Below are 24,679 nucleotides of genomic sequence, written 5' to 3'. Positions count from 1 at the left end.
TTTACTGGAGGTAGCAGAACCTGGCTGAGAAGCACTGTGATAAATTGAGACAGCACCAACAGTGGTTCTCAATCACGGATGCTGCCACTCTCAAAGAAGTGGTGGGGGGTGCCCTGTCCCTGAAAAGGCTGAGAACCAGTGATCTTGAGTATTATGCATTTTCAGCAACTAGGGTATGTAGTCTTTTTTTGCTAGTGAAAGATACAGAAACAGTAAAAGTACTAAATTCAGTAGTATAGTGAGCTTGGGTGTTTTAAAAAAAAGCCTTTTGTAAGTAGCAAATGAGTGTCAGAAAGTCACAGACTGCTAATATTACTTTTAATTTTTATTATATTGTCCAAATTGTTAAGACTATACATATTTATAAACACAGATTCAATTCTGTCCTTACCATCTACCCATATCCTGCTCAGATCACTCTACTGTTATGATTCATGCCTCTTGCCAAGGTGCGTATGCTGGCATAATATGGGATCCCAAATCTCGCTCGGCAGTAATCAAGGAAAAATGATGGCACTATAAATGTGTAGGTAGTAGAATTCCTGCTGATATACAGATACTGTCAACTATTTGCTTTCCCTTTATTGTTCTGATGTTGTGGTTAGCTACCAACAAAGTACCTTCTTGGGAGGATGAGTAGCTGCTTCCTGCTGCATCATCAGTGGGTGTGTGCTAGAAGGCTGATGTATCTCATTCTAGGAGGATATCTGGGATGCAAGAGCGTAAAGAGTACCTATGTACAGCTGCCACATCTCCATTCCTTCAATGTACAAAAATTGGTTTATATATACCCATTTTTGGGGTAGTTTATAGGTAGAGAGCTAACCTGAAATGCAAGTGCTATGAATTTGGAATTCATTTTCATAAAACAGCTGAACAGAGACACTTAGCCCCTGATCTTGCATCAGTGAACTCAACTGGAGCTTGTCTTTTACTGTAGTGGGCACCAGATTGGGCCCAAAGAGGCATATTGTCTGAGAAGTGTAGTAAGATGATTGAATACCCTCTTTTCAAAATATTTATGCAGTTGCCCTGTATCAGATGTGACAGTTTCATTAGCTGCCATCTCCACAGGTTTCTATCTCCCAGCCTGCTCACACTATATACCAGTTTTAATAATAGGCAGAGGTATTTACAACTGCACAGACATGCACTGTTCTAACTTTGAACAAATTAGATGTGCTTTTGAATGGGAAAAACAAGTCAGAAGGGGGGATGGGGGTAAATGTATCCGTGCAGAACTGAGCATTATTGACTCGGGCAGTTTTAATATTTAAGGTCTTTTTCAGCTGCATGAGTTCCTGATCTTTGTCTCCTCTTCAAATATGCTGTAAGCTAATTCTACCCTTGGGTCTTGAATAGATCCTGCTCCAGGACTCAAAGTATTGTACAATCATTTTTGCCTTAAGTCAGAGTTTGTTCTGACTCTGGGTGTGTGCCAGAAGCAAACAATTATAAAACCTGCCAGAGTCTTGGGCCTGTATTATTTCATTTCCCCAGAGATGTTTACTAGGGGACTATTGCCAAACTCAAGATCCATTAAATTGCTGAATCATTACATTTTTTGTTTGAGCCAGCTGGCAAGGATGTGATTCAAAACACTGCCTGTCAGGTACCTTGGGTGAGTGGGCTCTCAAAAATGCCTCCTTATGTTTATTTGTATAAGGCCTTGAAGGATGCCACAAGGTGCAGATTGCAACATGTAAATACAGGCAAATTTAATAGCAGCAGCAACAGCAGCAGCATTTATGGCAAAACCTACTGCATTAGATATTTCTGTGCATGAGCATATGAATATGTTTCAGTTCAGTGCTGATGCAGTTTGGCTTCCAGTAAAGAAGATTAGTTTGTTATTTTAACTCACAGTAATGCTCCAAAAATCCTTTTAAGGAGTTCAGAGAAGGCACTGGTATTTTTGGTCTTACTTGGCAGATGAATGGGTCGCACATTTCTTAAATGGCCATGGAGTCTAAAAGAATTATGTTGCAAATATGAGAGAGAAGGGAACATTTCCAGTTCCACCAAACATGTTTTTGGACTGCAAAGATATTTTCCCATTGTGCAGAAAAATAAATTATTTTCTGGAAGGCAACTATCTTTGCTTAGGACACTGCAAAAATTTGAGCTACAAATATGTGCTTTTAACTAGTGGTGATGAGTGAGGTCTGCTTGTTGTTGTATATACAGTGTTCATGAAAGGCTGCTGATTCACCCCTCCCCAAAAGATTTCCCTTTTCAGCTGAAAGATGAGAATGGAGGTGAAAAGCTTCTGTATTTCACTGCACTTTTCTTTTCAGGCACAAACTTATCATTCAGGAGATGCCTGTGCTGTTCTTAATGTTTTCCCAAAACGACTTCTGCCTTCATTAGATCGTGTTTAATATTAATGCATAGCAATTGCTTTTGGCAAAAGTGGTGCTTCACTTCTGAATTGCTTTGCAAAAAGAATAAAATGTCCATTATTTTTTTTAAAGAGGCATACCGTATTATCCAATATTCCTTCCCCTAAAACCCAGGTAATGCAGTGTGAACTGCACAATAGTTATTGAACCTTAGATTACATATTGCATTTTCTTTCATTTCTGCATGTCAGTGGACAGAAAAGCTTCTGCAGTGCTTTCAGGAATCCAGTGGGAATTGCACCAGTTCTCAGTAAAAACAAGTTGTTTGCCGGAGGTGTTCTAGGTTGATAGATCGTCTGTATAGCAGATACTTAAAAGAGTATAGGACAAGATGGACTTGAATCAATCTGGAAAAGCGGTAATGAAAGCATCCCTAGGCTGGGGAGAAATCAAGTGATGTATTGTTACTGAGCCAAGGCCAATTCCAAGAGCATTGCCTCTCTCAGCTATCTGGGAATGTCCCAGAGGGAAACCAAGGAGTCCAGTGTACCATGGATATGCAGGGGATTGTGTGCACCTCCCATTAATGCTGACAGATACATTACTGTGATTGAAGGAAGGAGATGCCCCAGGGCTAACTTTGGGAATTGCTGATACTCTGTTAATATGAGAAGGCTCCTTGTCACTTCCTTTCACCTTAGCAGAAAAGTTAAACAATCACACTGCATGACTGCAGTGTGCCCTCACACACGTAAAACTGCTTTTCAAGTTGTTTGCCCATTTTGATTTGTTATTCCAGTGGTGTTTTAAGGCTGACATTTCATGTTTGGATGCAAATGTTTAATCCTCCTAAAACCCCAAATGGGTTTTCCTTCAGGAAATTTTGTACACATTCAGAGCATGCCAAGTTGCCAAGCTTGAGAGTAACATAGCAATCAATCAAGAGCTTAAGCCTGCTGTCAGGTACCCAGGGAGAGTGCATGCCTGCACTCCGTCTTGTTCCCATGTTCAATCTCTGGTTTTACAAATATGAAATAATGTATGTATCCTATTGAGAATATAATAGGAATTTAAGACTAGTTTTCCCAATAGAAAATCCACAAGAACATGTCTATAGCAGGACAGTGTTATCTTCAAAAGTGCTTTCATAAAACTGTGCTTGAAGTGAAAAAAAATGTAACAGTCATTAGTAGCGATTTTTTATTATGAAGTTGAGCTCCGATACAAAAGATGTAAGTTTATTTTGAGATACACTAATGCGAATCAGAAGTGGTTTATTTAAAGTCAATGGAGTTATGCCAGTGTTACGACCATAGCGTAAAAAGTGATGCTGTACCTGTGATGCTCCAGAAAGTATGTGAGAGGCAAGGATTTCTTACAGTGATATCTTTTATTGGACCAGCTGCTTAGCTGGCCTAATTAGACAAGCTTTCAAATGCAAGACATTCTTCTTCAGAAAAATTAGTTTAATAAAAATGAGGTTAATTCTTTAGTAGAATGTCTTGCATTCAAAGGCTTTTCTAACTCTATTCCAACTATGTAGCTGGTCCAATAAAAGCTATCACCCAAAGAAACCCTTGCCCCTTGCATAATTCCTGAACCACCACAGTTGCAACATCACTCTAACACTTCCTAAACTCCATTATTAATTTGAACTAAACATGATAATCTATGACAACAAAGCTTAAAATGTTGAGGTAGACATTCAGAGACCAGGTGGGCTGACAGATACTTTTGAGGGCTTTAAGGGAAAAGCTACATGTATGTTGTGGATATGATCATGATTGATTTGAAATTCTGAGACACGGGGAAAGTCAAGTCAAATGATCTACTGCATTAATGTAATGGCTGCGTAATCATTGTGTGAGAGACACAAGAGAAATATTTGCTCAAATTGTGAGAACCAGTAATTATTTTCCTCTTATTGTTTCTGTATGGCTTATGCCTTCCTCAGCTTTTTAGAATATAGTCCTGTACTTAGAGCTTAATTGAAACCCTGGATTGATTAGGCAAAAACTGTAGTGTAATTATTGCTCAATTTGTAATCAATTGTGTAATTAGGCAAGCTTGACATGTGATACATAAAAAGAAAATTAGTAAGGTGATGGTATTTTTGTTGGGCTGAAGCATAACCCACTTGATCTTAGTTTTTTCTGGTCAATTAGCCACACAAATCTGGGGTGACCTTGTAGCCTTCTTTAATTCCAAACTGATGAGCTTCTGTGTGTTTACATTTGATGCCTAGTACTTTACTGTGTTTTCTAGTAGTTCGTTTTCTGACAGCCTCTGCTACTTCTGGTGTTTGTTTTCCATATTTCTTTAGGTTTGTTTAACATATTCCTTTAGTTAAAGTTAGAGGTGACAAATATATTGTAACTACTCTTCACCTTAAGAACAACACACTAAAAATAGAGGTGTACAATTGCAAAATTGAACAGAAATGTGGGGTCCTTCAGATTTTGGTTACTTATTTGTAGATACTTAAAAATCAGGCCTCTTTATGGAGAAATAATTTAGCCACCTAATAATCACTAGCCACTTTTCAAAAAATTGCCCGCAATATATACTCCCTATGAATTTTGTATTTCTTTTATGTTTTTAATGCTACTTCAGGAAAGAGGACAATCTATTAAAAATAATTTTAAGACTGACATAAAACTAGAGTAAGTCAAGAACATTATGATGTTTACTTTATTTAGCAGTATCTCACTTAGTGAGATCAGTTAATGAGAAAGTGCTTTAACAAATAGCTTGCCCTGAGCTTTTCATTTTCAGCTATAATCTTCAAAGAAAGACTTTTAACCTGGGAAGACTATAAATATAACTTAATTTGGTGTCAGTCCATTTAAAGTGTATGTAGTTCTGATATCTGTATTCTCCCTTCCTTGTTATAAGAAATATTTCTACACAGATTTTTCTTTCCACTTCTGATTCAACGGTTAAATGAAAAGGTTGAATTAGTAATATCTTGATAAGTATTATTATAGTGTAAAGTGGTGTTATAAATTAAGGAATACAGTGGCTTCGATATACAGTAAAACAGGAAAAGTTTAGTTGTGATATCACAGTTGTTATTCATAGACAAATATCAGGGTGACCTATTGAAAATTGCTGGTAAAATACATTTGTAAAGCCTTTCTTCTGGTCTTATCCTAATACATTATAATATTTGTTATGGTTCTGTATATTTTCAATTTGTGTATTTCCATATAGGTAAGTTAGGCCTAATTGATTTCTTGAATTAGTATGGAAATGTCTCATCTTATCTGGGATATTTATCCCCTGTCTTGCAGTAGTGCATTAGTTTTTGCCTGGTAGTGAAGTCAGTACATAGCGCAAAATTACTTTCAGGAGCACATCATCCTACTTCATGTGTTTATAACTTTCTGAAGAAAATCACTCTGGAGGATAAAACTTTCTTTTGTGTCATAATAATTATTTTGTAAAGTTTGAGGAAAACTCTTACAGTAATTTTCTGTAATAATTGGGATTGGGAAGGCCCTTACTATTTACCATTTTTAAATTTTCAAACTAAACTATTTTGATAGACTTGACTATACCATAAAAAGTCAACACTTGAAACCTGGAAAAAGACTGTCACACAAAGGAGGAGGAGAAATGTATTTGCTAGATTTGAAAAAACTTGGCTGCTTCACAGGAACCACAGCTACATGTGTGGTGGACTGCACAGTTATTATTGTGCAGTCATTTTAGTAAAAGTACTAAAATACCATTGCTGCACGTTTTCCCCCCCGATGCTATGGAGCAATAGCAATAAGCTACTATGCCATAGCTCATTACCAGTGAGCAGTATTGTTGCCACATGGTTAGTGCCTGACAGAGCTGCTGCATGGTTGCAATGAGCTACAGTGTAGTAGATGGTTGCTACTGCATCATAGTGTCTCGTGTAGGCGTGCCCTGGGAGTTGGAAAAAGAAACACTTTAAGGCAGTTAGCCAGCTGTATGGTGCTTAACAATAAAGGGTTGAAGGAGTGCTCTCATCTTACTGGCTTCTGGTCTCATGAATATGGCACTAGACTAGAAGCCAATACATGTGGGCTCATGTCTTAGCTCTGCCACTGACTTCCTTTTTTGATGTGCAAGTTGCTTTACCACTCTGTGGATCTTGTCTTTTTAAATTATAAACTCTTTGGGGTAGTGAGTGATGGTCTTTTCCTGTGTGTTTGCACTTACTGCATAGGTGTCCTATGTATTTGTCAAGGACACCTAACCCAGTGGGATCCTGATCCTTCTTGGAATCTCTAGGTGCTATTGTAGAACAAATAAAAAATAATGCTAAAGTATAAGATTGTATTGTCTTTAATTTAGTATGAATAATTGGCAATGAGTATTTTCTTTGGGTATGTTAACAAAGGGGAAATGACCTTGAATCCTGTACCTTCCAGCAATACTTTTTACACCAAGGCTGGAATTTGAAAGATGGTCTGCTGTATACAATCTTCTGGAAATACCGCTACTCCATTTCTGTCTTGCAGCAGCATACCAATGATGCTGCAATTACTTAATGGACTCATGTTTCTTTTAACTTCAAAATTAATGTGTCATTTTATTTGGCTGAATGTATTATGCTTTTTCTATAAGCTCATTGGCTTTGAATCTGCGGGAGTCAGTTGTGTTGGAACGGTTGGTGATTAACATAGACTCCTGTTTCTAAGGTCATCCTCAAAGTCCTTTAGAAGAGGTTTGTTTTATACTGACAGAAAGAAAGGTCATTACAAATATTGTGCTTGCACAAATAATGGAGTCGAGCAAAAATGTTATTTGCCTATTATGTGTAACTTAAAGGAATAAGACTTTTTCTTCTGAGCTGTACAGTCATGGTCTGGTGTTATTTCCCACTTAATTGTTTATTTTGCTATACTGCTTTTTGTGCATTAACCATATACTCTGTGCCCATAAATGCATAGCTACAGGGCATGAAAAACGGGAGTGTATGGAAAATGGAGATTAACCTAGAAATGGGATGTAAACTACTGGCTCCTGGAGAAAGCAGCTCTTTATACTTATGGGAAAAACTCATATAAAAAACCCCCTATGTTAATTTTTTGAACAAAAGGGAATGTTCTTGTGGCCATCATGGGGCAGGAGGGAGCTCCACAAGTATAAATATAACAGAAACCTATAAAAATAGAAATAAGTTAGAAGTGGCTTTTTAATGTGCTAGATTCATCAAGAAACAACAAAGAAACTGTGTAGTTTTTTTTACTGAATTTGACATTTTGGTTGCACAGAACATGGAAAATGTTCCTATCAATCTTGACTGACCTTTGTGTGTAAGCCTATACTGACCTACCTGGAGGCTATGTCTATACTGCAAAGTTAAAATTTGAGTTACCCACATTTGAGCTAGAATGCCTTAGCGTTAGCCTAGCTTGAGTGGAAGCAATTGCAAGGACAATAAGATTGTTACACAGAGCAATTATATAGCAGCACAGACGTGGCATTTTAACTGCTGATGAGTTGTGCTAACTCTAGCTGTAATGTATGCCCCCTGGCAGTCCTGCCCGACTGAGTTAAAAAAGCACCTTCACAATCAAGTTAAGGATGTGTTGATGGTACTCTGTTTATAACTCAATGAAGACAAACCCAAAGTCTGTGTCCAGAGATGCAGGGGCATGGGCAGCATGAATTTCTGCAGTGCAAGCCCCTGAACGTGCCCTTCATTGTGGGACAAATTGTGCCACAACAGGCAAACTGCCCTTGCACGGCTCCTCCTGGCTCTTCAGCTACTGTTGCTGGTGCCATCAGTCATCAGTCTTACCTGGTGGCCCGGAATAGTGGGGGCTCAGCTCAGGCAGCACAGAGGCCTAGCCGGCAGTCAGAGCATTGCTCTGGATGACCCAGCTTCTGTGTGTGCTGATGTATGCTTGTTGGGCATGCACCATGCCACCTTTTTTTCTTTTTCTTTTTTTTTTTTTTTTTGCTACTGGGAATCCTGGTAGTAAATTTTTGCCCTGTCCTGAAAATTTGCAGCACAGGGAACATTTGAACATTCACTGCAGGCAGTTGCAGTGTCACAAAGAGACTTGTGGCACTGCAAATAGCACATGGCTGCCCATCTGGATGCAGCCAAAGGCAGCAAGGGCTTCAAACATGCTGAAGAAAGAAGTGTACTTTCTTTAACTATTTGTTATACAGGAGGGACTGACTTTGCTTTTGCAATGTTTCAGGAAGCATTCTCTTCAAGTGTATGTCTGTGGAACCTGAAAGAATGACAGAGCAACAGGAGAAAATGCTGTTACTTCTAGAAGAAAAGTTTCCAGATCTACCACCTCGAGAAGAAATCATCTCTGTTTTTCAGGAGACCCAGTTGAATGCTCAGGGTAATGCAGTTTATTTTTATTCCTCAGGCACTCGGCAAATTTATTATGTGTTTACAGCTAGGTAGAAGGGATCATCCTGTAAGATGACAGCAGATACCTTAAAATATCTTTATTTGTACTAACATGGGATAGTTGCTTTAAAATGACTGATTTAAGGGGCAGCATGCAACCCAGGTTTCTGAGGAGAAACCACTGAGGTTCTAAAGACTGAGAGTGACTTTGCAGCACAAACGTATATGAACCAGCTACCGCATACATTTTTTTATTAAACATTCGTCCTGGTGCAAGGGGACATAACAGAGCACCAGAACAGAACTTGGCAAAGTACAAATACCACTTTAAACTATCACCAAGGAGTTGTGTACATCTTGGGGATGGACTTTAACTTCTGAAGCCAGCAAGCCCACACCTGCATAGAGTTTGATTACTTGGTCCTTATCTCAGTGGAGTGAAGTTTACCTGATAAAGCTTGAAATATCAATTATTTTAATAATGGAAAATCATATTTCTCCTTCACTCAAATATGAGACTGGACCATTTTGCTCAAAATCATCAAAGCCATTGTTTTAGAGATCAAAAGTAAAAATAGTATTTTTGCTAAGGATTCCTGGGTAGAAACAAAATTCAGTGAAACATGACACTTCAGAGATGCAATTCACAAATGAATTAAGCAGATTTCATTGTTTCTTGCAGGTTAAGTAAAGCAGATTTGGTTCTTCCAAGCTGTGTCATATATATATTGCCTCTGGATATATAGCAAAACTTTCATTGGCCTTTTTTTGTTGCCATGTCATATTGTAAACTTACATTGTTTTTGCTTTTCCCTACTATCCTTACACCCCTTTGATTATTCATGCTTCCTGGGATATTTCCCTCCTATTAAATTAACCCTGTTTTGCATTATTTCAGACCCCCTTTCCTTCCTCTCCTCCTTTGGATATCTATGATTTTTTTTACACAGATAAATCACATTAAATTTTGTTATTTTCATATTCATGATCCTCTAGGCTCCTGACTGTTTTAGCTAGTTTAGACCAAATATGCTGTTTTAGCCTATCTTGTAAATCATTAGTGAAGATGTTAGATAATAATTAAAAGGCCATACTCTGATGGCGATTGTGTGCATCTACACGAAACATTTACTGCACAGTTGATTAATTAGCTGCACAGTAAATGTCTCAGCATCTACATGTGCGCCTCTATTAGGCTGGAGTAAACTAATTTACTCCACAGCAGGATAGTACTTGTAAATATGGAGTAAAAAATGTAGCAGTGCTGGTGTGGGTGCTGGAGGGGCTGACTGGGGCATTAGGGTGCTTTGGTATGGGGCATGCCCCAGACAGCCCCTGTGTAACATGTTGAATGGTGGAGAGCAGCTCCAGTTAAGCACATTCACTACCTGAATTGCACCTGATCAGTGCAAGCCTAGAGCTGCTCCCCAAGGTCCCTTGCCAGCCAGGGCTACTCTGACCTGGCTCCATATGCTGCACATGAATAAACTGCAGAGCATATTACTTCAGAGTTAATTGTTCCCAGGAGCATGTTCAAATGGCATGCCTGGGATCAATAAACTCTAGAGCAATAAGCTCCACAATTTATTCATGCACAGTAATAGCACGTGTAGACACACCTGTTGTGTGCACTGTTATATCACTATTCCCAGCTAAGGTGACCATCACAGAGGACATTCCAGTTTTCTGCTACTCTGTCCTCTGTCCTCTATTGATATGAAACCCAATGCATTTATGTCTTCTAGTTTTCTCTTGAAGCGTGAAACAGAGGACATAAAGGCATCAAGTTTCGTATCAATAGAGGACAGGAAAATTGGACTGTTCTGTATGATGGCCACCCTATTCCCAGCCCAGATCTAGGAAGTAGTGAATGTGCTCAACTTTGCTCACTTTGGGCACATCTACATGTACAATTAATATGACTGAATAAACTGTGGAGCAATTTGCACCACAGTTGAATACTCCTGGGCACAGCATCTCAAATGTTCCCAGGACAGCAACAAAATGAGCCAGGCAGGAGTAGTTTAGGACAGGGCTCCTCCTGCCCTGTTCTGCCCCTCTACATAAGCCAGGAGGAGCTCCAAGCTCTGTCCACAGCTGCCTGGGGGCAGCCCTGGTCAGGCCCAGGCTCTAGCTGGTGCAGCAGTGTGGCCTGGACTCCAGAGGGGAGCCTTAGACTGGCAAAGGGCATGGGGGGTAAGGCCCAGGCAGCAGGTAGCTGTGTTGGGTGGTGGAGGAACTGGCTGGGTCACAAGGCTCCTGCAGCTGCCAAGCCATATGGCTAGGCATCAGGCAGGAGTGTGATGCCCTGATGGCTGGGATGACCAGGTGCAATTTACACCCAGGTCACCATCTACATGTGTGTTCCTGTGTGTGATGAAAGAGCCTACTTGTGGCCAGTCACCATATTGGCCGCTCCTCCATCTAAGGCAGTCTGCCCTGTTTCACCTGCCATGACTTGTTGGGATATACATGATATAATAAGCGGGAAGCTGCCCATTTTAATGTCCCAGTGTCAAGGGGTATACACACAGCTCTGACTTTCCCTTACCATGTCCCATGCCTTGCAGATGGCATCCAAAATTATAGTTGCTCTGGACAGAAGCTGGACCAAAAACTCTGCCCCTTGCTGGGTCTCTCACAATCTTCTCATTCTCCCCCTCTTACAGGGCCTCATTCACACTGCCCCTCACTGGGCCACTCAACCTGCCCTGCTCCTTTGAGCAGCCTTTGGGCCATCAGGCTTACCTACACACACTCTGGGTGGTCCTCCTGCAGCCCTACAGGTGCCTCTTGCAGCCTACTCTATGGGTGATGGTCCTTATACCTAACACTAGGCTGACTTTAGCCACAAGCCCCTGTCCAGGCATTTGGCTCTTCCTGCTCGCTTCCCTGGAGACACTTTCTCCCCTTCACTGGGGTCACCGCTATGCCCCCTTCCTGGGGCTTGCAGTCTTATATCCACAGGGACTCAGGGCTGTCACTCAAAGCCCTTAAAGTGACAGGCACTGAGGTGCTCTGTCACACTATGCAGTATATAACTGTGCAGTAGGATAGTACTTGTATTTACAAGTACTACCGTGCTGTGGAGTTAATTAGTTTCCTATGGCCTAATAGTGCCACACGTGTAGATGCTAGATGTGTAGAACTAATTACTCTATGCTTCAGTAAAGGTCTAGTGTAGATGTGCCCTTTGAGTAATCCTGTTGTCTTCAGAGGGTGCAATCCTAGCCCCAGTGAAGGCAGTAGCAAAATTGCCATTGATTTAAATAAGACCAGGATTGCAACTATTAGTACTATTCTGAATGTGTAGAAGTAAGCATGTTCATATAAGTAACTGCAGGTTGGTGGCCCATCTAAGTTCTAAGTACAGAGATCAGACAATAGATCTAGGCTCACAGCATAGAGCTTAGAAATCCTCATAGCCCTTGGGGTTTCCAGTCTCTATAGCAGGGATCCTTGATGGAGTTCTCTCTACTTCTGGGACGTATAAGCCATAGTACTATTATTACTTGAAAAAACAATTATTTGTATATGTGAAAGGAAGATCAAGAGCAAATGAGGCCACAAAGTTTATATTTGTATGTGTCTTAACTGATTCAACTCTGAATGAGTTTAAACATGCAAAAATGCATTTTAGTCATATAAATGCACTACATGTCAACTTTCTGGGGATGGTTAGTGGGTGCTCTCATCAACCAATAATACCCAAGGTACTTCCAGATCTGAGCCTTTTCAGGTTCAACTGAGGAAAACTTAATGAATGAATATCTTGGGCATGCTGTTCTTTTTTATATCTATTCCCCTAGATTTAAATAAGCACTACCGAGGATGTAAATTAATTCAATATTATGAATTAAAATAAATATTAAAACCCAGAAGATTGAATGTTAAGGCTCAAGTTCTGTTCTTAACTCATGCTGTTGAACAACTCTAACCAGTTGAAGATATTGAACAGTTTTTTTATATCCCAAACAGGTTTAAATATAGAGGAAGTAATGCTGAAGGATCTCAAGGAGCTATCAGATGGAGAAATTAAAGTAGCAATTAGCACTGTGTACATGAGTCTTGAGGTAAGAGAATATAGTTATTAAACAACTAAACTGCATATCTGTAACCAATTCTTTCATCAGTTATCCGGGAAACTTTCTTAAGATGGTGTATGTAATTTGCTCTTTTTTAAACTCAGTAATTATTTGTGGCCTGATTTTCTCCATTGCTATACATCTGGTTATATTTTCAGATAAAATTCACTGACAATGATTCATAAATGCAGTGAAAAATTAAAAACCATAGGTTATGTGCTTTTCTTTCATATTGCAGTAGGCAGTCAGCTAACTCAGGCCTTGCCCTATCTTCCACTTTCATAATACCTGCCCTTTTGTACAGCAGAGTGAACAATCTTTCAACTCCTAAGGAAAGGGATTGGCTCTTTTTGACTTTTCTAAACCTCCCTTGAAACCTACCTGCAGTAATTTTGGCACTTCCAGGATTCACAAGAAAACCTTCCAATTTGTTAATCAAGTGGGTGCTTCCCTTATACATTTCTTGTGTTAACAATAATGAGGGAAGTCATCTTGTTTGTGATGTTTGCTGGGTTTCAGTATTATGCCTCTGGACTGACTCCACTTAAACCAGAATGCTCTTATTTAAGAGCGTGTGTGTGTGCAGGTGCATGCATAATAATTAAACCTTTGTAGCTATGAATGTTTCACAGAAGTTATCTTTCCTCTAGGTCTGGGTGTGTCAATGGCTCACAGGAGCTTTGAATCCAGCCTGTGGATGCGGGACTTTCGTGGCATTCAGTGGTGGGGGCTTTGGCTGTTGGTGCTTTCCTGCATCACCACAGGGACAAGGGTAGCAGAGGGATATTAGAGTCCTCAGTTGCTCACCTCTGACCTGGGGTGCGTCATTTCAGCCCACAGCCAGGAAAGATGGTTACCCCTGCTCTAGTGTACTGTTTTAAATGAGCATTGTGCTGTCATAACTTTTACATGTAACTGTTGAAAAGTAATTGAAGCGGAGCTCAAATCATTTGAATAATGACTGGCTCTGTCACCTCTTTGTGGGTATGAGGCAGTGGGCACACACAAGAAGCCTGCTTTCTCTTCTGTGCCCCTGAGAAGCAGCTAAGTGTGTGGGGCTGAGGAGTATAGCCTCTGAACAGAACTAATGATGTTAGTGATTTTCATTACATGACAAGGATAAGGCAGGAGGATAGAGCATCCGTTGTATATATTGATCCTTCTCATGGGAGATTCCTTCCATATAACCCTTCAAAAATAGTCTCAATTCAGTTCTTACACTGATTTGTATACTGGACAACTCACTTAAAAGAATCACATTTGATATTATTGACTATGTTATCCATTGTGTATTAGCCAAATCCTCCTTTGAACGGCTAGACAGAGTGCCAGTTTAGATAGAAATACCTATGGGTTTATTTGACCTGTTTCGATAAGTTTGACAAAACCCCCAAATTCCTGGCTACCACTTTTATGCAGAAAGCAGGGTAGATTTGCACCTTAAAGGCTAACTAAATCAGAGATGAATAAGCTTTTGTAAGCTTACCAAATCCATGGATGATTTCTGGATCCACAAATTCCCATTCAAGTTTATTTTTAAAGTTTTGTCATCTTAGATGAACTTGAATGGGAAATTGCAGCACACAAAATCATCCACAGACTGTATTGTATTAAATACGGTTGAAACGAAGACTATGGATTCTTATTCTATTACCTGGATTAGCTTTTATAAGCAGTATGTCCCTCAATGGGAACTACTTCTTTTTTCTCTCTTCTCCTCGTCTCTCTCAGCAGTGTGCCCTCCTTTTCTTCCCTTTTTCCCTATCTTTGGTATTTTAATCACTGCTTTCTATTTAGAAGATCTGCCTCTTGCAGTCCCTTCACAACATCTAATGAAGTAAGCCCACTGCCTGAGAAAGCTTATGCTATACATCTCTTATTTAGTTAGTCTTTAAGGTACAAAATCTACCCTGTGTTCTGCCTGACTTCAGACTAACATAGCTAACTATACTCTACCATTTTCATGCCATTGTCTGTGAAATAAGTGGAACTTAACAGTATTTCAGGGAATGAAAAACAGATATTTTCTGCATCTGTTTTATGCTCTAATCTTTCTTTTTGTATTTAAAAAAATGTTTCCTGGGAATAGCAGTAAAGTATTCCTTGATCTCCAATTGACCGTTGAATGTTTTAGTTTGGAGGCATGATTCTAGTATCAAAGGGGTTGAGCTTCCATAACTCAGTGGGAGTTCAATGTGCTTAGGAAATCTGTTCCTAAATTTTTGAGAGGTATAAATTAATAATTGCTCTTTGGCCTTTCAGTTTGGGGCTCTTTTTTGGCTATTGCTGGAAGTCTTCTTGATTGGCACTGTTAACCAAAACAGATCCTGGCTTCTTAAAGAAATGGGATCTTAAACATATCTCTTGCACAAATTTAAGCAGCTGGAGCAGAACCCACTACCTGGAGCAACACTGTATTAGGGGACTCGTTAAGCATGTTAACTACATTTGGTAAACTCCCAAGAACTTAATTGTTACAATGATGGTAGTTGGGTTGAATGGTCTGTGGCTTTGTATGGCTGCCTATCATCTATTCTAAACTGACTCAAAGTGTTTTGTATAATTTATCTCAAGATAATTTGTATAAATGGATTTCAATAGCTATGTACCTTGAGCCGTACAAAATATAAATTGTACTGGCTATTAAGTGAAAATGTTAATGTTTATCTTATTGAATAAGCAATAGAATGGAAGTACTGTCTGTGGTAATAATTTACATGCTGATTTAGTAATTAATCAGAAGGCTAACTAGATTGTTGCAGATATTGAAACAAAAGAAAGAAAAAAAGACCAGAGGTACATTTACATAATATAAAGATATGGCTGCAGTTTAAATTCTGACCATTTGTGGAGTCACAGATTTTCCCTGGGGTCCCAGCTACCATAATTCCTTGCTTCTGGTTTCTACACATTTTCCTGGGAACTGGTTATTCTTTCTTGGACCCCTCAGTAATAGAATATATTACTCTCATGAAAGCCCTACCTGTTTTACTCATCAAAGAAGTCTGAAGATTCACATGGTTGATTCTTCATCACAATTGATTCACTATGAAATGTATTGCAGAATAAAATTATTTGTAAAACATTACAAACACACATACACAAATAAGGCTGAAAATGTATAAGAAAATAAGAAATGGGTCAGATTAATATTCTATCTAGCTCAGTATCCTGTTCCCAAGAGTTGCAGGGGTGGATGCTATGGAAGGAGAGCATTGAACTTGATAGAGCTAGAGTGATCTATCACCTATCCAGTACCCTCCCTGTCATCCAGCATTATTGTTCAGAGAAGGCAGAGGAAACATCTCCAACTATTTTGTTCAATAGCCATTAATAGATCTATCATCCATTAATTTATTTAGTCCCTTTTTGAACCTGGCTATGCTACCTATCTCTACCACATCCTGTTGCAATGAAAAAGTGTTGGAGCAGTCCAGCTAACAGCAACCCCAAAAGTTATACTTTATAAAAGATGACACCTTTTAAAAAACTGTATTAGGAAGTAAAGAAATAAGGAGTTACTGTGTCTGGATACTTTCTCAAATAGTCCTCTGTCACGCCACCAACTTTGCTTTCTGAATCAGCCTTAAATTTGGTCCCTAAAATTTCTAAATATATAGTCATGTCAAGAGACATAGGAGGACACTACTGAAAATGAATTTCTCTGAATAGAGGAAATAGGATTTCATAATGTTTTATAGCAGGAATGTCAACCATACAGCATATGGTTAGATTCAGCCCATGGAGTTGTTTCCTCTGGCACGTGGGACACCTGGTGGGCCAGGAAATTTGGGGGTGAGGCTAGCAGGGGGCAAGGCCTACTGCAGAACCTGTGGCAATGGAGCCCTGTTGGGTCTGGCTGTGATGATGACACAACCCTGCTTTGCTTTGCAGCAGTTCAGCCATCCACTTGCACTGCTGTCTCTGTCACTGGCTGGTCCTGAAACCACCACCTGGATCCTTGTGCTGACTCTGACATAGCTGTTGCCATCATGACCACTGGCCCCACAGCTGCCAGGTTGTGGTCAGTCCCACAGAGAGCCCCATGGTCTGGCTTGGGGGGGCAGGATGAATTTGACACGCCTGCCTTATAGTGCTACATTATTTTGACCTTTGTCTATAATTTTGCATTTTTCAATAAATAATAGAAGTTGAACTTGCAATTAAAAAATCAACTTTCAGTTAAGAAACCTGGAAACGACTTATGGAATGCAGCTCCTGTGTTCCCTGGATAATCTATATAATCCTCTTATAGCTGAACATCCCGTTTATTCCAGGGGTGGGCAATTATTTTGTGTGGAGGGCCGCTTACTCAGTTTTGGCAAGCCATCGAGGGCTGCATCACAGCCAGCCAGAGGCAGATCAATATTAATTTTCTACTTTTTTTTAGGGGCCCTGCAGGCCAGATAGACTGGACTGTCAGGTCACATCTGGCCTGCGGGCCATGTTTTGCCCACCCCTGCTTTATTCCTTCTTTCTCCCTTGCAAAATCATTGGAAGATGGGGCACAGTCTCTTCCATAACTTAGATCCCCTTCTACTGCCTTCAAACACATTTGACCACAGTAGATTTTGATAGTGGTAAAAGCTGACAAGGTTCAGGACTGTTCTCATTAAATACCTCCTGTTTGACCTTAGAATACTGTGCGTCAGTGAACATTAAAATTTTATTGTCAAACAGTGTGCTTATGCTGATATTCAGATGTACATCATTTGGAATATAGCTAAAAGGAATAACAGAGGAAAAAGGAGAAACCCCCCCCCATGATTTCCAGTGACATTAGTTGAAATCCAGATATCATTTTATTACCAACATTGTTCTGTCTTTAGTTACCGGGGACAGATGATAAGTGTTTTGGGTGATACATGTTGCTGATTAAGTCCTCCACAAACATCTGATTTAAATTTATATTGGTGCGTGTAAATCAGTAAGAAAAAAGGAACATTTGCCAGGAATGTTCCAAATGTCATTTCTTTTGATACTGCTGTTTTCAAAAGAAATGTTTGGTAACTGGACTGGCACTGCTCCATTCTCTCTGTTTGGCTGGGGATTACTTTTTGTTGTTGTTGCCTTGGTGCACTTTGTGCAAACTCTTTAAGAAGTCTATCTGACTTACAAGGCATGATAGGAGCAGGCAGGACAGCTGTTAACTTATTGGCTTGTGAGGAACAGAATAGTCTGTAACAGCATCAGTAGTGAAGATGGCTTTGCAAAATCACAGTGTTCTGCTCTGCGTGCCACTCCTCCAACTAGAAAAGTCTTGATTAGAATACTTCTAATAATGATAACAGGCAACAGACATTAAATAATTAAACATCAAGGGGAATATTAGGTACAGACTGCTTTGCTTTTATGTCACAGACGTTGAATCTATAATGTATTTGTGTTTTTAGAAAGTTAACAGGGTCAAATTGTCCTTTAAATCAACGGATATGTAACCGTTGCTTTCAGTGGGGAGGTTTCCTTAGGCTTGATTATTTGCTTTGGTAGAATGATCTTTTCTCATCTGTTAGGATTTATTAATTCTGATGGTATCACAGCTGCTGCTGTTACTAATAATGATAATAATAATGTGATTTTTATCTGCTGCAGCCCATCAGGAACAGTATGCCATTCATAGACACATGTTTACTGCTGTAGTTGATAAGTGTCATGAAGAGCAAAATTGTCGCACCTGAAGCGTTCAGGCTCTGATTACGTGATTATTTAAGGATAGTAAGGACAGTTTTTAAAATCATTATACCACCAACAGGGGACATTGATATTTTAATAAATGAAGTATCACCCTAGCACATAATTCAAGGTATGAGGATCTGTGCTTTATGATAGGTCTAACAGATGTATAATGAAAATAGATTCTGACTTAGGTCCTTAAGGAAGATTGGTCTGGTGTGTTTGGCACGGAATTGGAGTTTGGAAGGTTCCTGTGACATTTCTGCCTCTAACTTCCTGTGTGATCTTTGATAAATCACTTGCTTGCCTCCCTTTCTTAATAAGAGGAACGATAATGCTTGTTTACCTGACAGGTGTCCTGCAAAGATAAATTCCTTAATGTCTTAAACTATTTGGTTACTACGGTGATAAACCCTACTTTTTCTTATTAAAATATAGATACCAATGGCTCTTACTTTTAGTGCATACACTTGGTAATTATTTTTTGTTTAGCAACAACTGTAATGGTGCTAATTGAATACTGTATTTTGCCACATACCACATGGCCCCAGGTAAGGATGTGCACCTTCATTTTGGGAAGGCAGAATGAAGAAGGACAGATTTTTTCTAGAGTTATGGCTACATAGAATAGGGACAGAGCCCAATCTTCATCTTACCTTACCTTTCCTGCTCAGGGAACAGCTATGGTTTTAACTCTTTCACAACTGAACTATCAACACTTCTTGGCTGCTCAGCCAAAAACTGAAACTGTAGCTGCTGCTGAAGACTGGACTCTATTGGTGGATCTAGGATTTCTCTCTAGGAGAAGGGAGACCAGGAGTAGCTAATGGACAACAAAATTGCCGGAAAAAGTATAGCTCAATCAGTGGAATATCACTACCATTAAATAGGTGGGAGGGTTTAATTGGCATTTATTATTGGGTCAGTCCTTTAACCTTCACAAGTATAAATAATATAATGTAATATATAATATTTATAATGCTTGATCATACAACTGGTAATAAAGAGAATGGAAATAGGAATCATAGAATTATTCATAGAAAAATAGGACTAGAAGGAGTTTAAGACCATTTCTACTTGGCCTTTCCTGCAACCACAGAAAATGGTTTATCGCAGGGGTTTTCAGCATTTTTGGATTGGTGTACTCCTGGTGGCTGGACACGAAGCAGTGTACCCCTGATGGCTGGAAGCAGAGCGGGGCAGTGGGGAGGCAGGTGCCGAACATGGAGTGGTGGCAGTCACCAGGTGCGACCTTCCCCTGCCCCCTGCATTTGGCTGGGTGGGTGGCACTTGCATGGAAGTGCAGAATGGTGCATTGAGGCGCTCCATCCCTGCCGGCCTGGGTATACCTCCTAGGGCCTTCTCAAGTACCCACGGTGGTATACATACCCCTGGTTGACAACCCTGGGTCTATCATCATCCCCTTTATAACTACACCTCTGGTATTTAAAGACCGTTATGAAATCCCTCTTCAATTGTATTTTATTTAGACTACATAATCCCAGATCCTTAAAGTGCATTTAAGAAGCCAGTTGAAAAAATTTGTTAGGTGAGACAATAAATATGTTATAGGTAAAAGAAGGGTTTTAAAGCTTAGGGGATAGGTAAAAGGAATGTTAAGGCAATAGGTAAAATAATCTGTTAGAGATTTATATTATGCCTCTACCAGATTGGTCCTGACACAGGGTAGTCACTAGGTGGTGCAAAGACAGGTTAAAGGCTGTTGGCAGCCACAAAATTTAAGACTGACAATCCTTGTCTGGTAAGGGAGCTCCATATAGGGCTATTACAGCCAGTGAAACAATGTATTCTGGAGGCTATTCTAAGGCTGCTTTTAGGCTTAGCACATTCTTCACTGCTGCCCCAAGGATTGGAGTGGGAAAGAGCAGGAAGTAATATAACATCACCCATGCTTCTTTGCCTTGGGGCCTACCATAGATCAACTGCACATAGGATCTGGCCCTAGATTTTCACCTCTAACCCTTACTGAAAACTAGTCTCAAAGATAAGGAAACAAACCTTGGTTATGTTTCCAGAATAAGTTAAAAGTGGGTCAAAATATCATTACTAATAATGGCTGTATAAAATACGTATTAGATATACTTTTTCTGACAGACTTATTTGGAGGTCTGCTTATTATGCAATTGTTATTTTATATAAGTATTTCACAATATATCTGTATAAAAACAACTGAACTAATGTGCAGCTGCATTCTCTACAGTTAAATTAGCATACAGTACAGTTTGTTTAAAGGGTTGAACTTCCATTGTCTGTACTGATCACACATTAGTTTGGTTTTGCAAACTTTTCTTACAGTACAAATATCCCCATTATGTTTTTGAAATGGCAGTAGATAGGTCCATGAATTTGTTTTTGATGCTGAAAAACCAAGTAAACATGTTAACATTTAGTCTTCCAGTAATGGAATTGGAAACAAAATTCTCAGCGACTTACAATGCTGTTCAGAGACATTTTTCTGGTGCCTGTTGTGAGAAGTTAGGGTATGTAAAATAAATGATGTATGGAGCTGTAGGAATGCGACTTTTGCAGACTACCTTATGTCTAAGGAACATTAAACATAGGGTTCTCGTTTAGCAAATAAATAACCATTCATTTCAGTGGCTGCATAGTCCAGACTTTTGTGCATATTTTTGCAAAGATGAGGAGAGGCCATTAGGGATTTAATATAAAATAAATCGCCAAGGGGTCTTCTTGTAGTCCTAGTCTTTCTGCCACATGGTGTGTTACTAATGTGCATAAATGGGCTTAAATGAATTTGTTATCTGTATTACATTTGCAGTATGTATATATTTATATATTATTTTTTAATTGTATTTAAAAATAAAACATTAAATACATATTTTTTTCTGTGTAGAAAATATTGCCTTTTTAAATAAATCAACATTAATTAAGTTTTTAAAACATCAGTGCATTAGCTTGGCCGGTAGGTAAATACATAACATAGATAATGTATACAGCTAAATATATTTTAATTTTGTATTCCCAGAGGTATTCTGAGAGATAAACTATCACCTTATCAGAATGAATGATGCAGTTAAAGATACGTTAATGAAAATGTCGTACTTGCATGTAAGTCACAGAGTCCAGTTCTCTGGAGGATGGTAGATGTGCTATTGATGCCCCAGGTCAGATTAAGAATCTCATTTGTAAAGAATACAGATTGCTCCTAGATATTGCCAGGCAAAGTAAATCTTGTGAATTTTCTTTTTGCTGTTCTCTTATTCAGCGCTACAGGTGCAGAAAGAAAACGGATTGGTCACATCAGACTGTTTTTATCGACAGTATTAATTGATTGTGACATCAGCACTGATTATAGTGAGCTAATGGTTATTTCTGTCTAAAGATTTGTAATCTTTAAATCCAGAGTGGATGTCTTTTTAAAAGAGATGCTTTATCTTAAACAGAAGTTAGGGGCTTGATGCTGAAATGACTTGGTGAAATGCAGGAAGTCAGACAAAATGGCATAGCATTTATTAGTAGCTGCAAGTCAGACTGAGTTTAAGGCTGCTGGATAATGACTTATGTTACAGTAATTTTTGATAAGGCATGTTTGCGTATTTTATTTTACAGCCACCATCATTATTCATAGTATACTGCAAACCAATCAGCTGAACAAACCTAAAGGATTTGTCCTGCCAGTATCATTTAACAATGCATTTGATACCCATCAATATCATTCCTAACCACATTTGAAATGGTGTATGTTGAGATGCTTGTGTCACTTTTTCCCATTTATTTCAATAGTAGTCTGTGTTTAATGAAGTCACAGTGACACTGCTTGTATGCTATATTAAGTATGATATTGAGTCTAAAGCTCATTCTGGCACAAGCTATACTTAAGGAACCCCGCCCATATTGTTGTTTTGCCAGACACACTCACTTTAAAATTAAAATACCTGATTTGAATTGTCAAAATAACTAAGTCGAAAAGAAAAGAAAAGAAAATACAATCTTATAGTGAACACCTACTTTTAGATTTGCTTTCACACAAGAAGACATTTCTTTTCTGTTTGTCAATATATCCATCATTTAAGAAAAGTAGGGTTCTTTTTTCTTTCATGCTGTTTACAAATATATTTGTTTCTTGGCATATATTAAAAGATGCTGTTTGTTTATAGGAACCCTTAACTATATAATATTAAGCCAGCATCTCTCATCTAGATAATAGAACATCTAGCTTCATTTTGGTAGTGAAGAGAAGCCTCATTACTGGACTGCATTCTTGACTTGTATAAATCTCTCTAATTTATCATGTCTGTACTCTTGTTGCTTATGTCAGTAGTGCTTTAGCTCAGCTGTTCATGGGGCATAGGCACTGACAGCGGGAGGTGCTGTTTTGAGAAATGTTTAGCAATAAAAAGCTCTACATACCAAGAAGAATAGACTTTTCTTATCCTTATATATTCCACAGCCTGGGAATATAATATCCAAGCATATTTTAATATATGAAAATAAATGAACTGAAAATTGATTCGGAATCTAACATTATAAAAAGTAGTGCAGATTTACATTTGATTTTGTACCACTGAACATTCATTTTGTTCTTGATATTTTGTGAGAGATCATCGAGACACAAGGCTAAACTGTTAGCCCACCAAGATGATCATATAATTTAATTCAGTTTGTAGAATTACTTTGTTCTCTTATGATTTGCTGAAACATCTAATTATGCAGGTGATATGGTATTAGTTACACTGCTGAGTGCTGAGCTTTGTATAAATAAATAGGACAAGACGGAAGATAAAAAAATAGCAAAAGTTAGGCTTTTAAATTGTTATTTGCATACCTAATTTAGTAGCTTAAAATTAAAAGATGGCAAGCACTCTGAAACTCCTAATGGACTTGATATCAAATCTCTAGGTTATTTACATACAGCTAACTTGCAGTATATTATTTCTCTTAAGAGAAAGTGTCATTGTCACCTGTGGTGCAATTCTTGGAATTAATAAAGATCACTAAAAAAAGAGTCCAAAACAATTTGCAGTTTTAGTGTCTGTTTTATAAAATTTAATTTCAAGTGCAGAGCTGTGATGCACAAACTTACCTGGTACCAAAACATTAGTGCTACAAAATTATAAAATAGGTAGCTACAGCATTCTCATTAATAATACCTGAGAATAGGAAAAACATGGATACAACCTGCTTAAAGCTTTCAGTTAAAAGTCATACTTTTCATACATTGGTTTAAATATTATACCTCCATTTGAAAATTTACCATACATATTCCAACAACAACCTTAATTCTACCCCACATAAAGTACTTTCAAAAACTTTTACCCCCCTGTGTAAGGATATTTATAACCAGTTAAAAATTATAATTCATGTATGTGTTGCATGGTTCCCCTCTTGAATATCTTTTGCAGTGTAGGAAAAGTAGCTTCAACTTACATACTCAGCCTGTTTCTTTTCATCTGCATCTTCCTTCATTCAACCAGTACAGTGAAGTACAGGTCATTAGAAACTTTTTTTCTAGTGGAATCTTTTCTACGTTTCTTCAGTGATGGCAACATACATAGTTTTTTCCCCCCTCAATAGAAAACACTAGTTATATGAATTACTATTTTGGTTCTGCAAATTATCCTAGGTGCAAGGTAATTATGGAAGATACCTCCCTACTTACTAATGTAGTACAATTTGAATCTGGTCTCTAGTTTTAAAGAAGTAAAGGACCTGTAGACACTTCCAAAGTTTGTGTTTGTGTTTTGTTTTCTGTTTCATGAAGGCCGGTTGTTCCATTGGTTCTATGTTAAAGAATTTCTTGCTAGAGTATTAATCTGAAAATTCTGAATTCCCTAAAATCTCATTGTTGGACTTGGCATGTGGTTGGTGGTAGATGGTATCAAAATGATCTTCACTGTGAAGTTTTAATTCTGGAGACACTGTCCTCTACCCCATGAAGGGAATTCTTCTCAGATTAGACAGTACCAACATGCCCTGTTGTACTTTACTGTTTGTGTAACAATCATTCACCCAGATTCTACCTTGACATATGAATCAGCAAGGTGTCACTGACTTAATCCCATGCCCAGGAATAGATTTCTCTAGGTATCATGAAAGCCAGTGGTCTCTTATTGTGTGTCATACTGGGCATGTTTATTGCTACATGAGATGTTTATTGCTGAGTAGCTTAATTAGCTCAGCAGTAAATGTCTTGGTGTCTACACTTGGAGGGCTACTAGGTTAGAGTAAACTAATTAACTCCA

General features: G+C 38.6%; 1 protein-coding gene across 4 annotated transcripts in view; it reads left to right on the top strand.

The window, feature by feature from the left end:
• Positions 1 to 24,679, top strand: part of PRUNE2 (prune homolog 2) — a 204,592-nt gene that overhangs the window by 52,514 nt on the left and 127,399 nt on the right. For all 4 annotated transcript variants that reach the window (XM_019555153.1, XM_019555152.1, XM_019555151.1 and 1 more), the window contains exons 5-6: positions 8,534 to 8,686; positions 12,676 to 12,770. In XM_019555153.1, coding sequence (XP_019410698.1) covers positions 8,534 to 8,686; positions 12,676 to 12,770 — 248 coding nt within the window. The remainder of the gene's footprint in view (positions 1 to 8,533; positions 8,687 to 12,675; positions 12,771 to 24,679) is intronic.

Source organism: Crocodylus porosus, unplaced genomic scaffold (genome assembly GCF_001723895.1).
Source record: "Crocodylus porosus isolate Cpor-Errol unplaced genomic scaffold, CroPor_comp1, whole genome shotgun sequence".
NCBI classification, from domain to species: domain Eukaryota; kingdom Metazoa; phylum Chordata; order Crocodylia; family Crocodylidae; genus Crocodylus; species Crocodylus porosus.
Note: the sequence above shows the minus strand (reverse complement) of the source record. Positions and strands in the feature narration are given on the sequence as shown.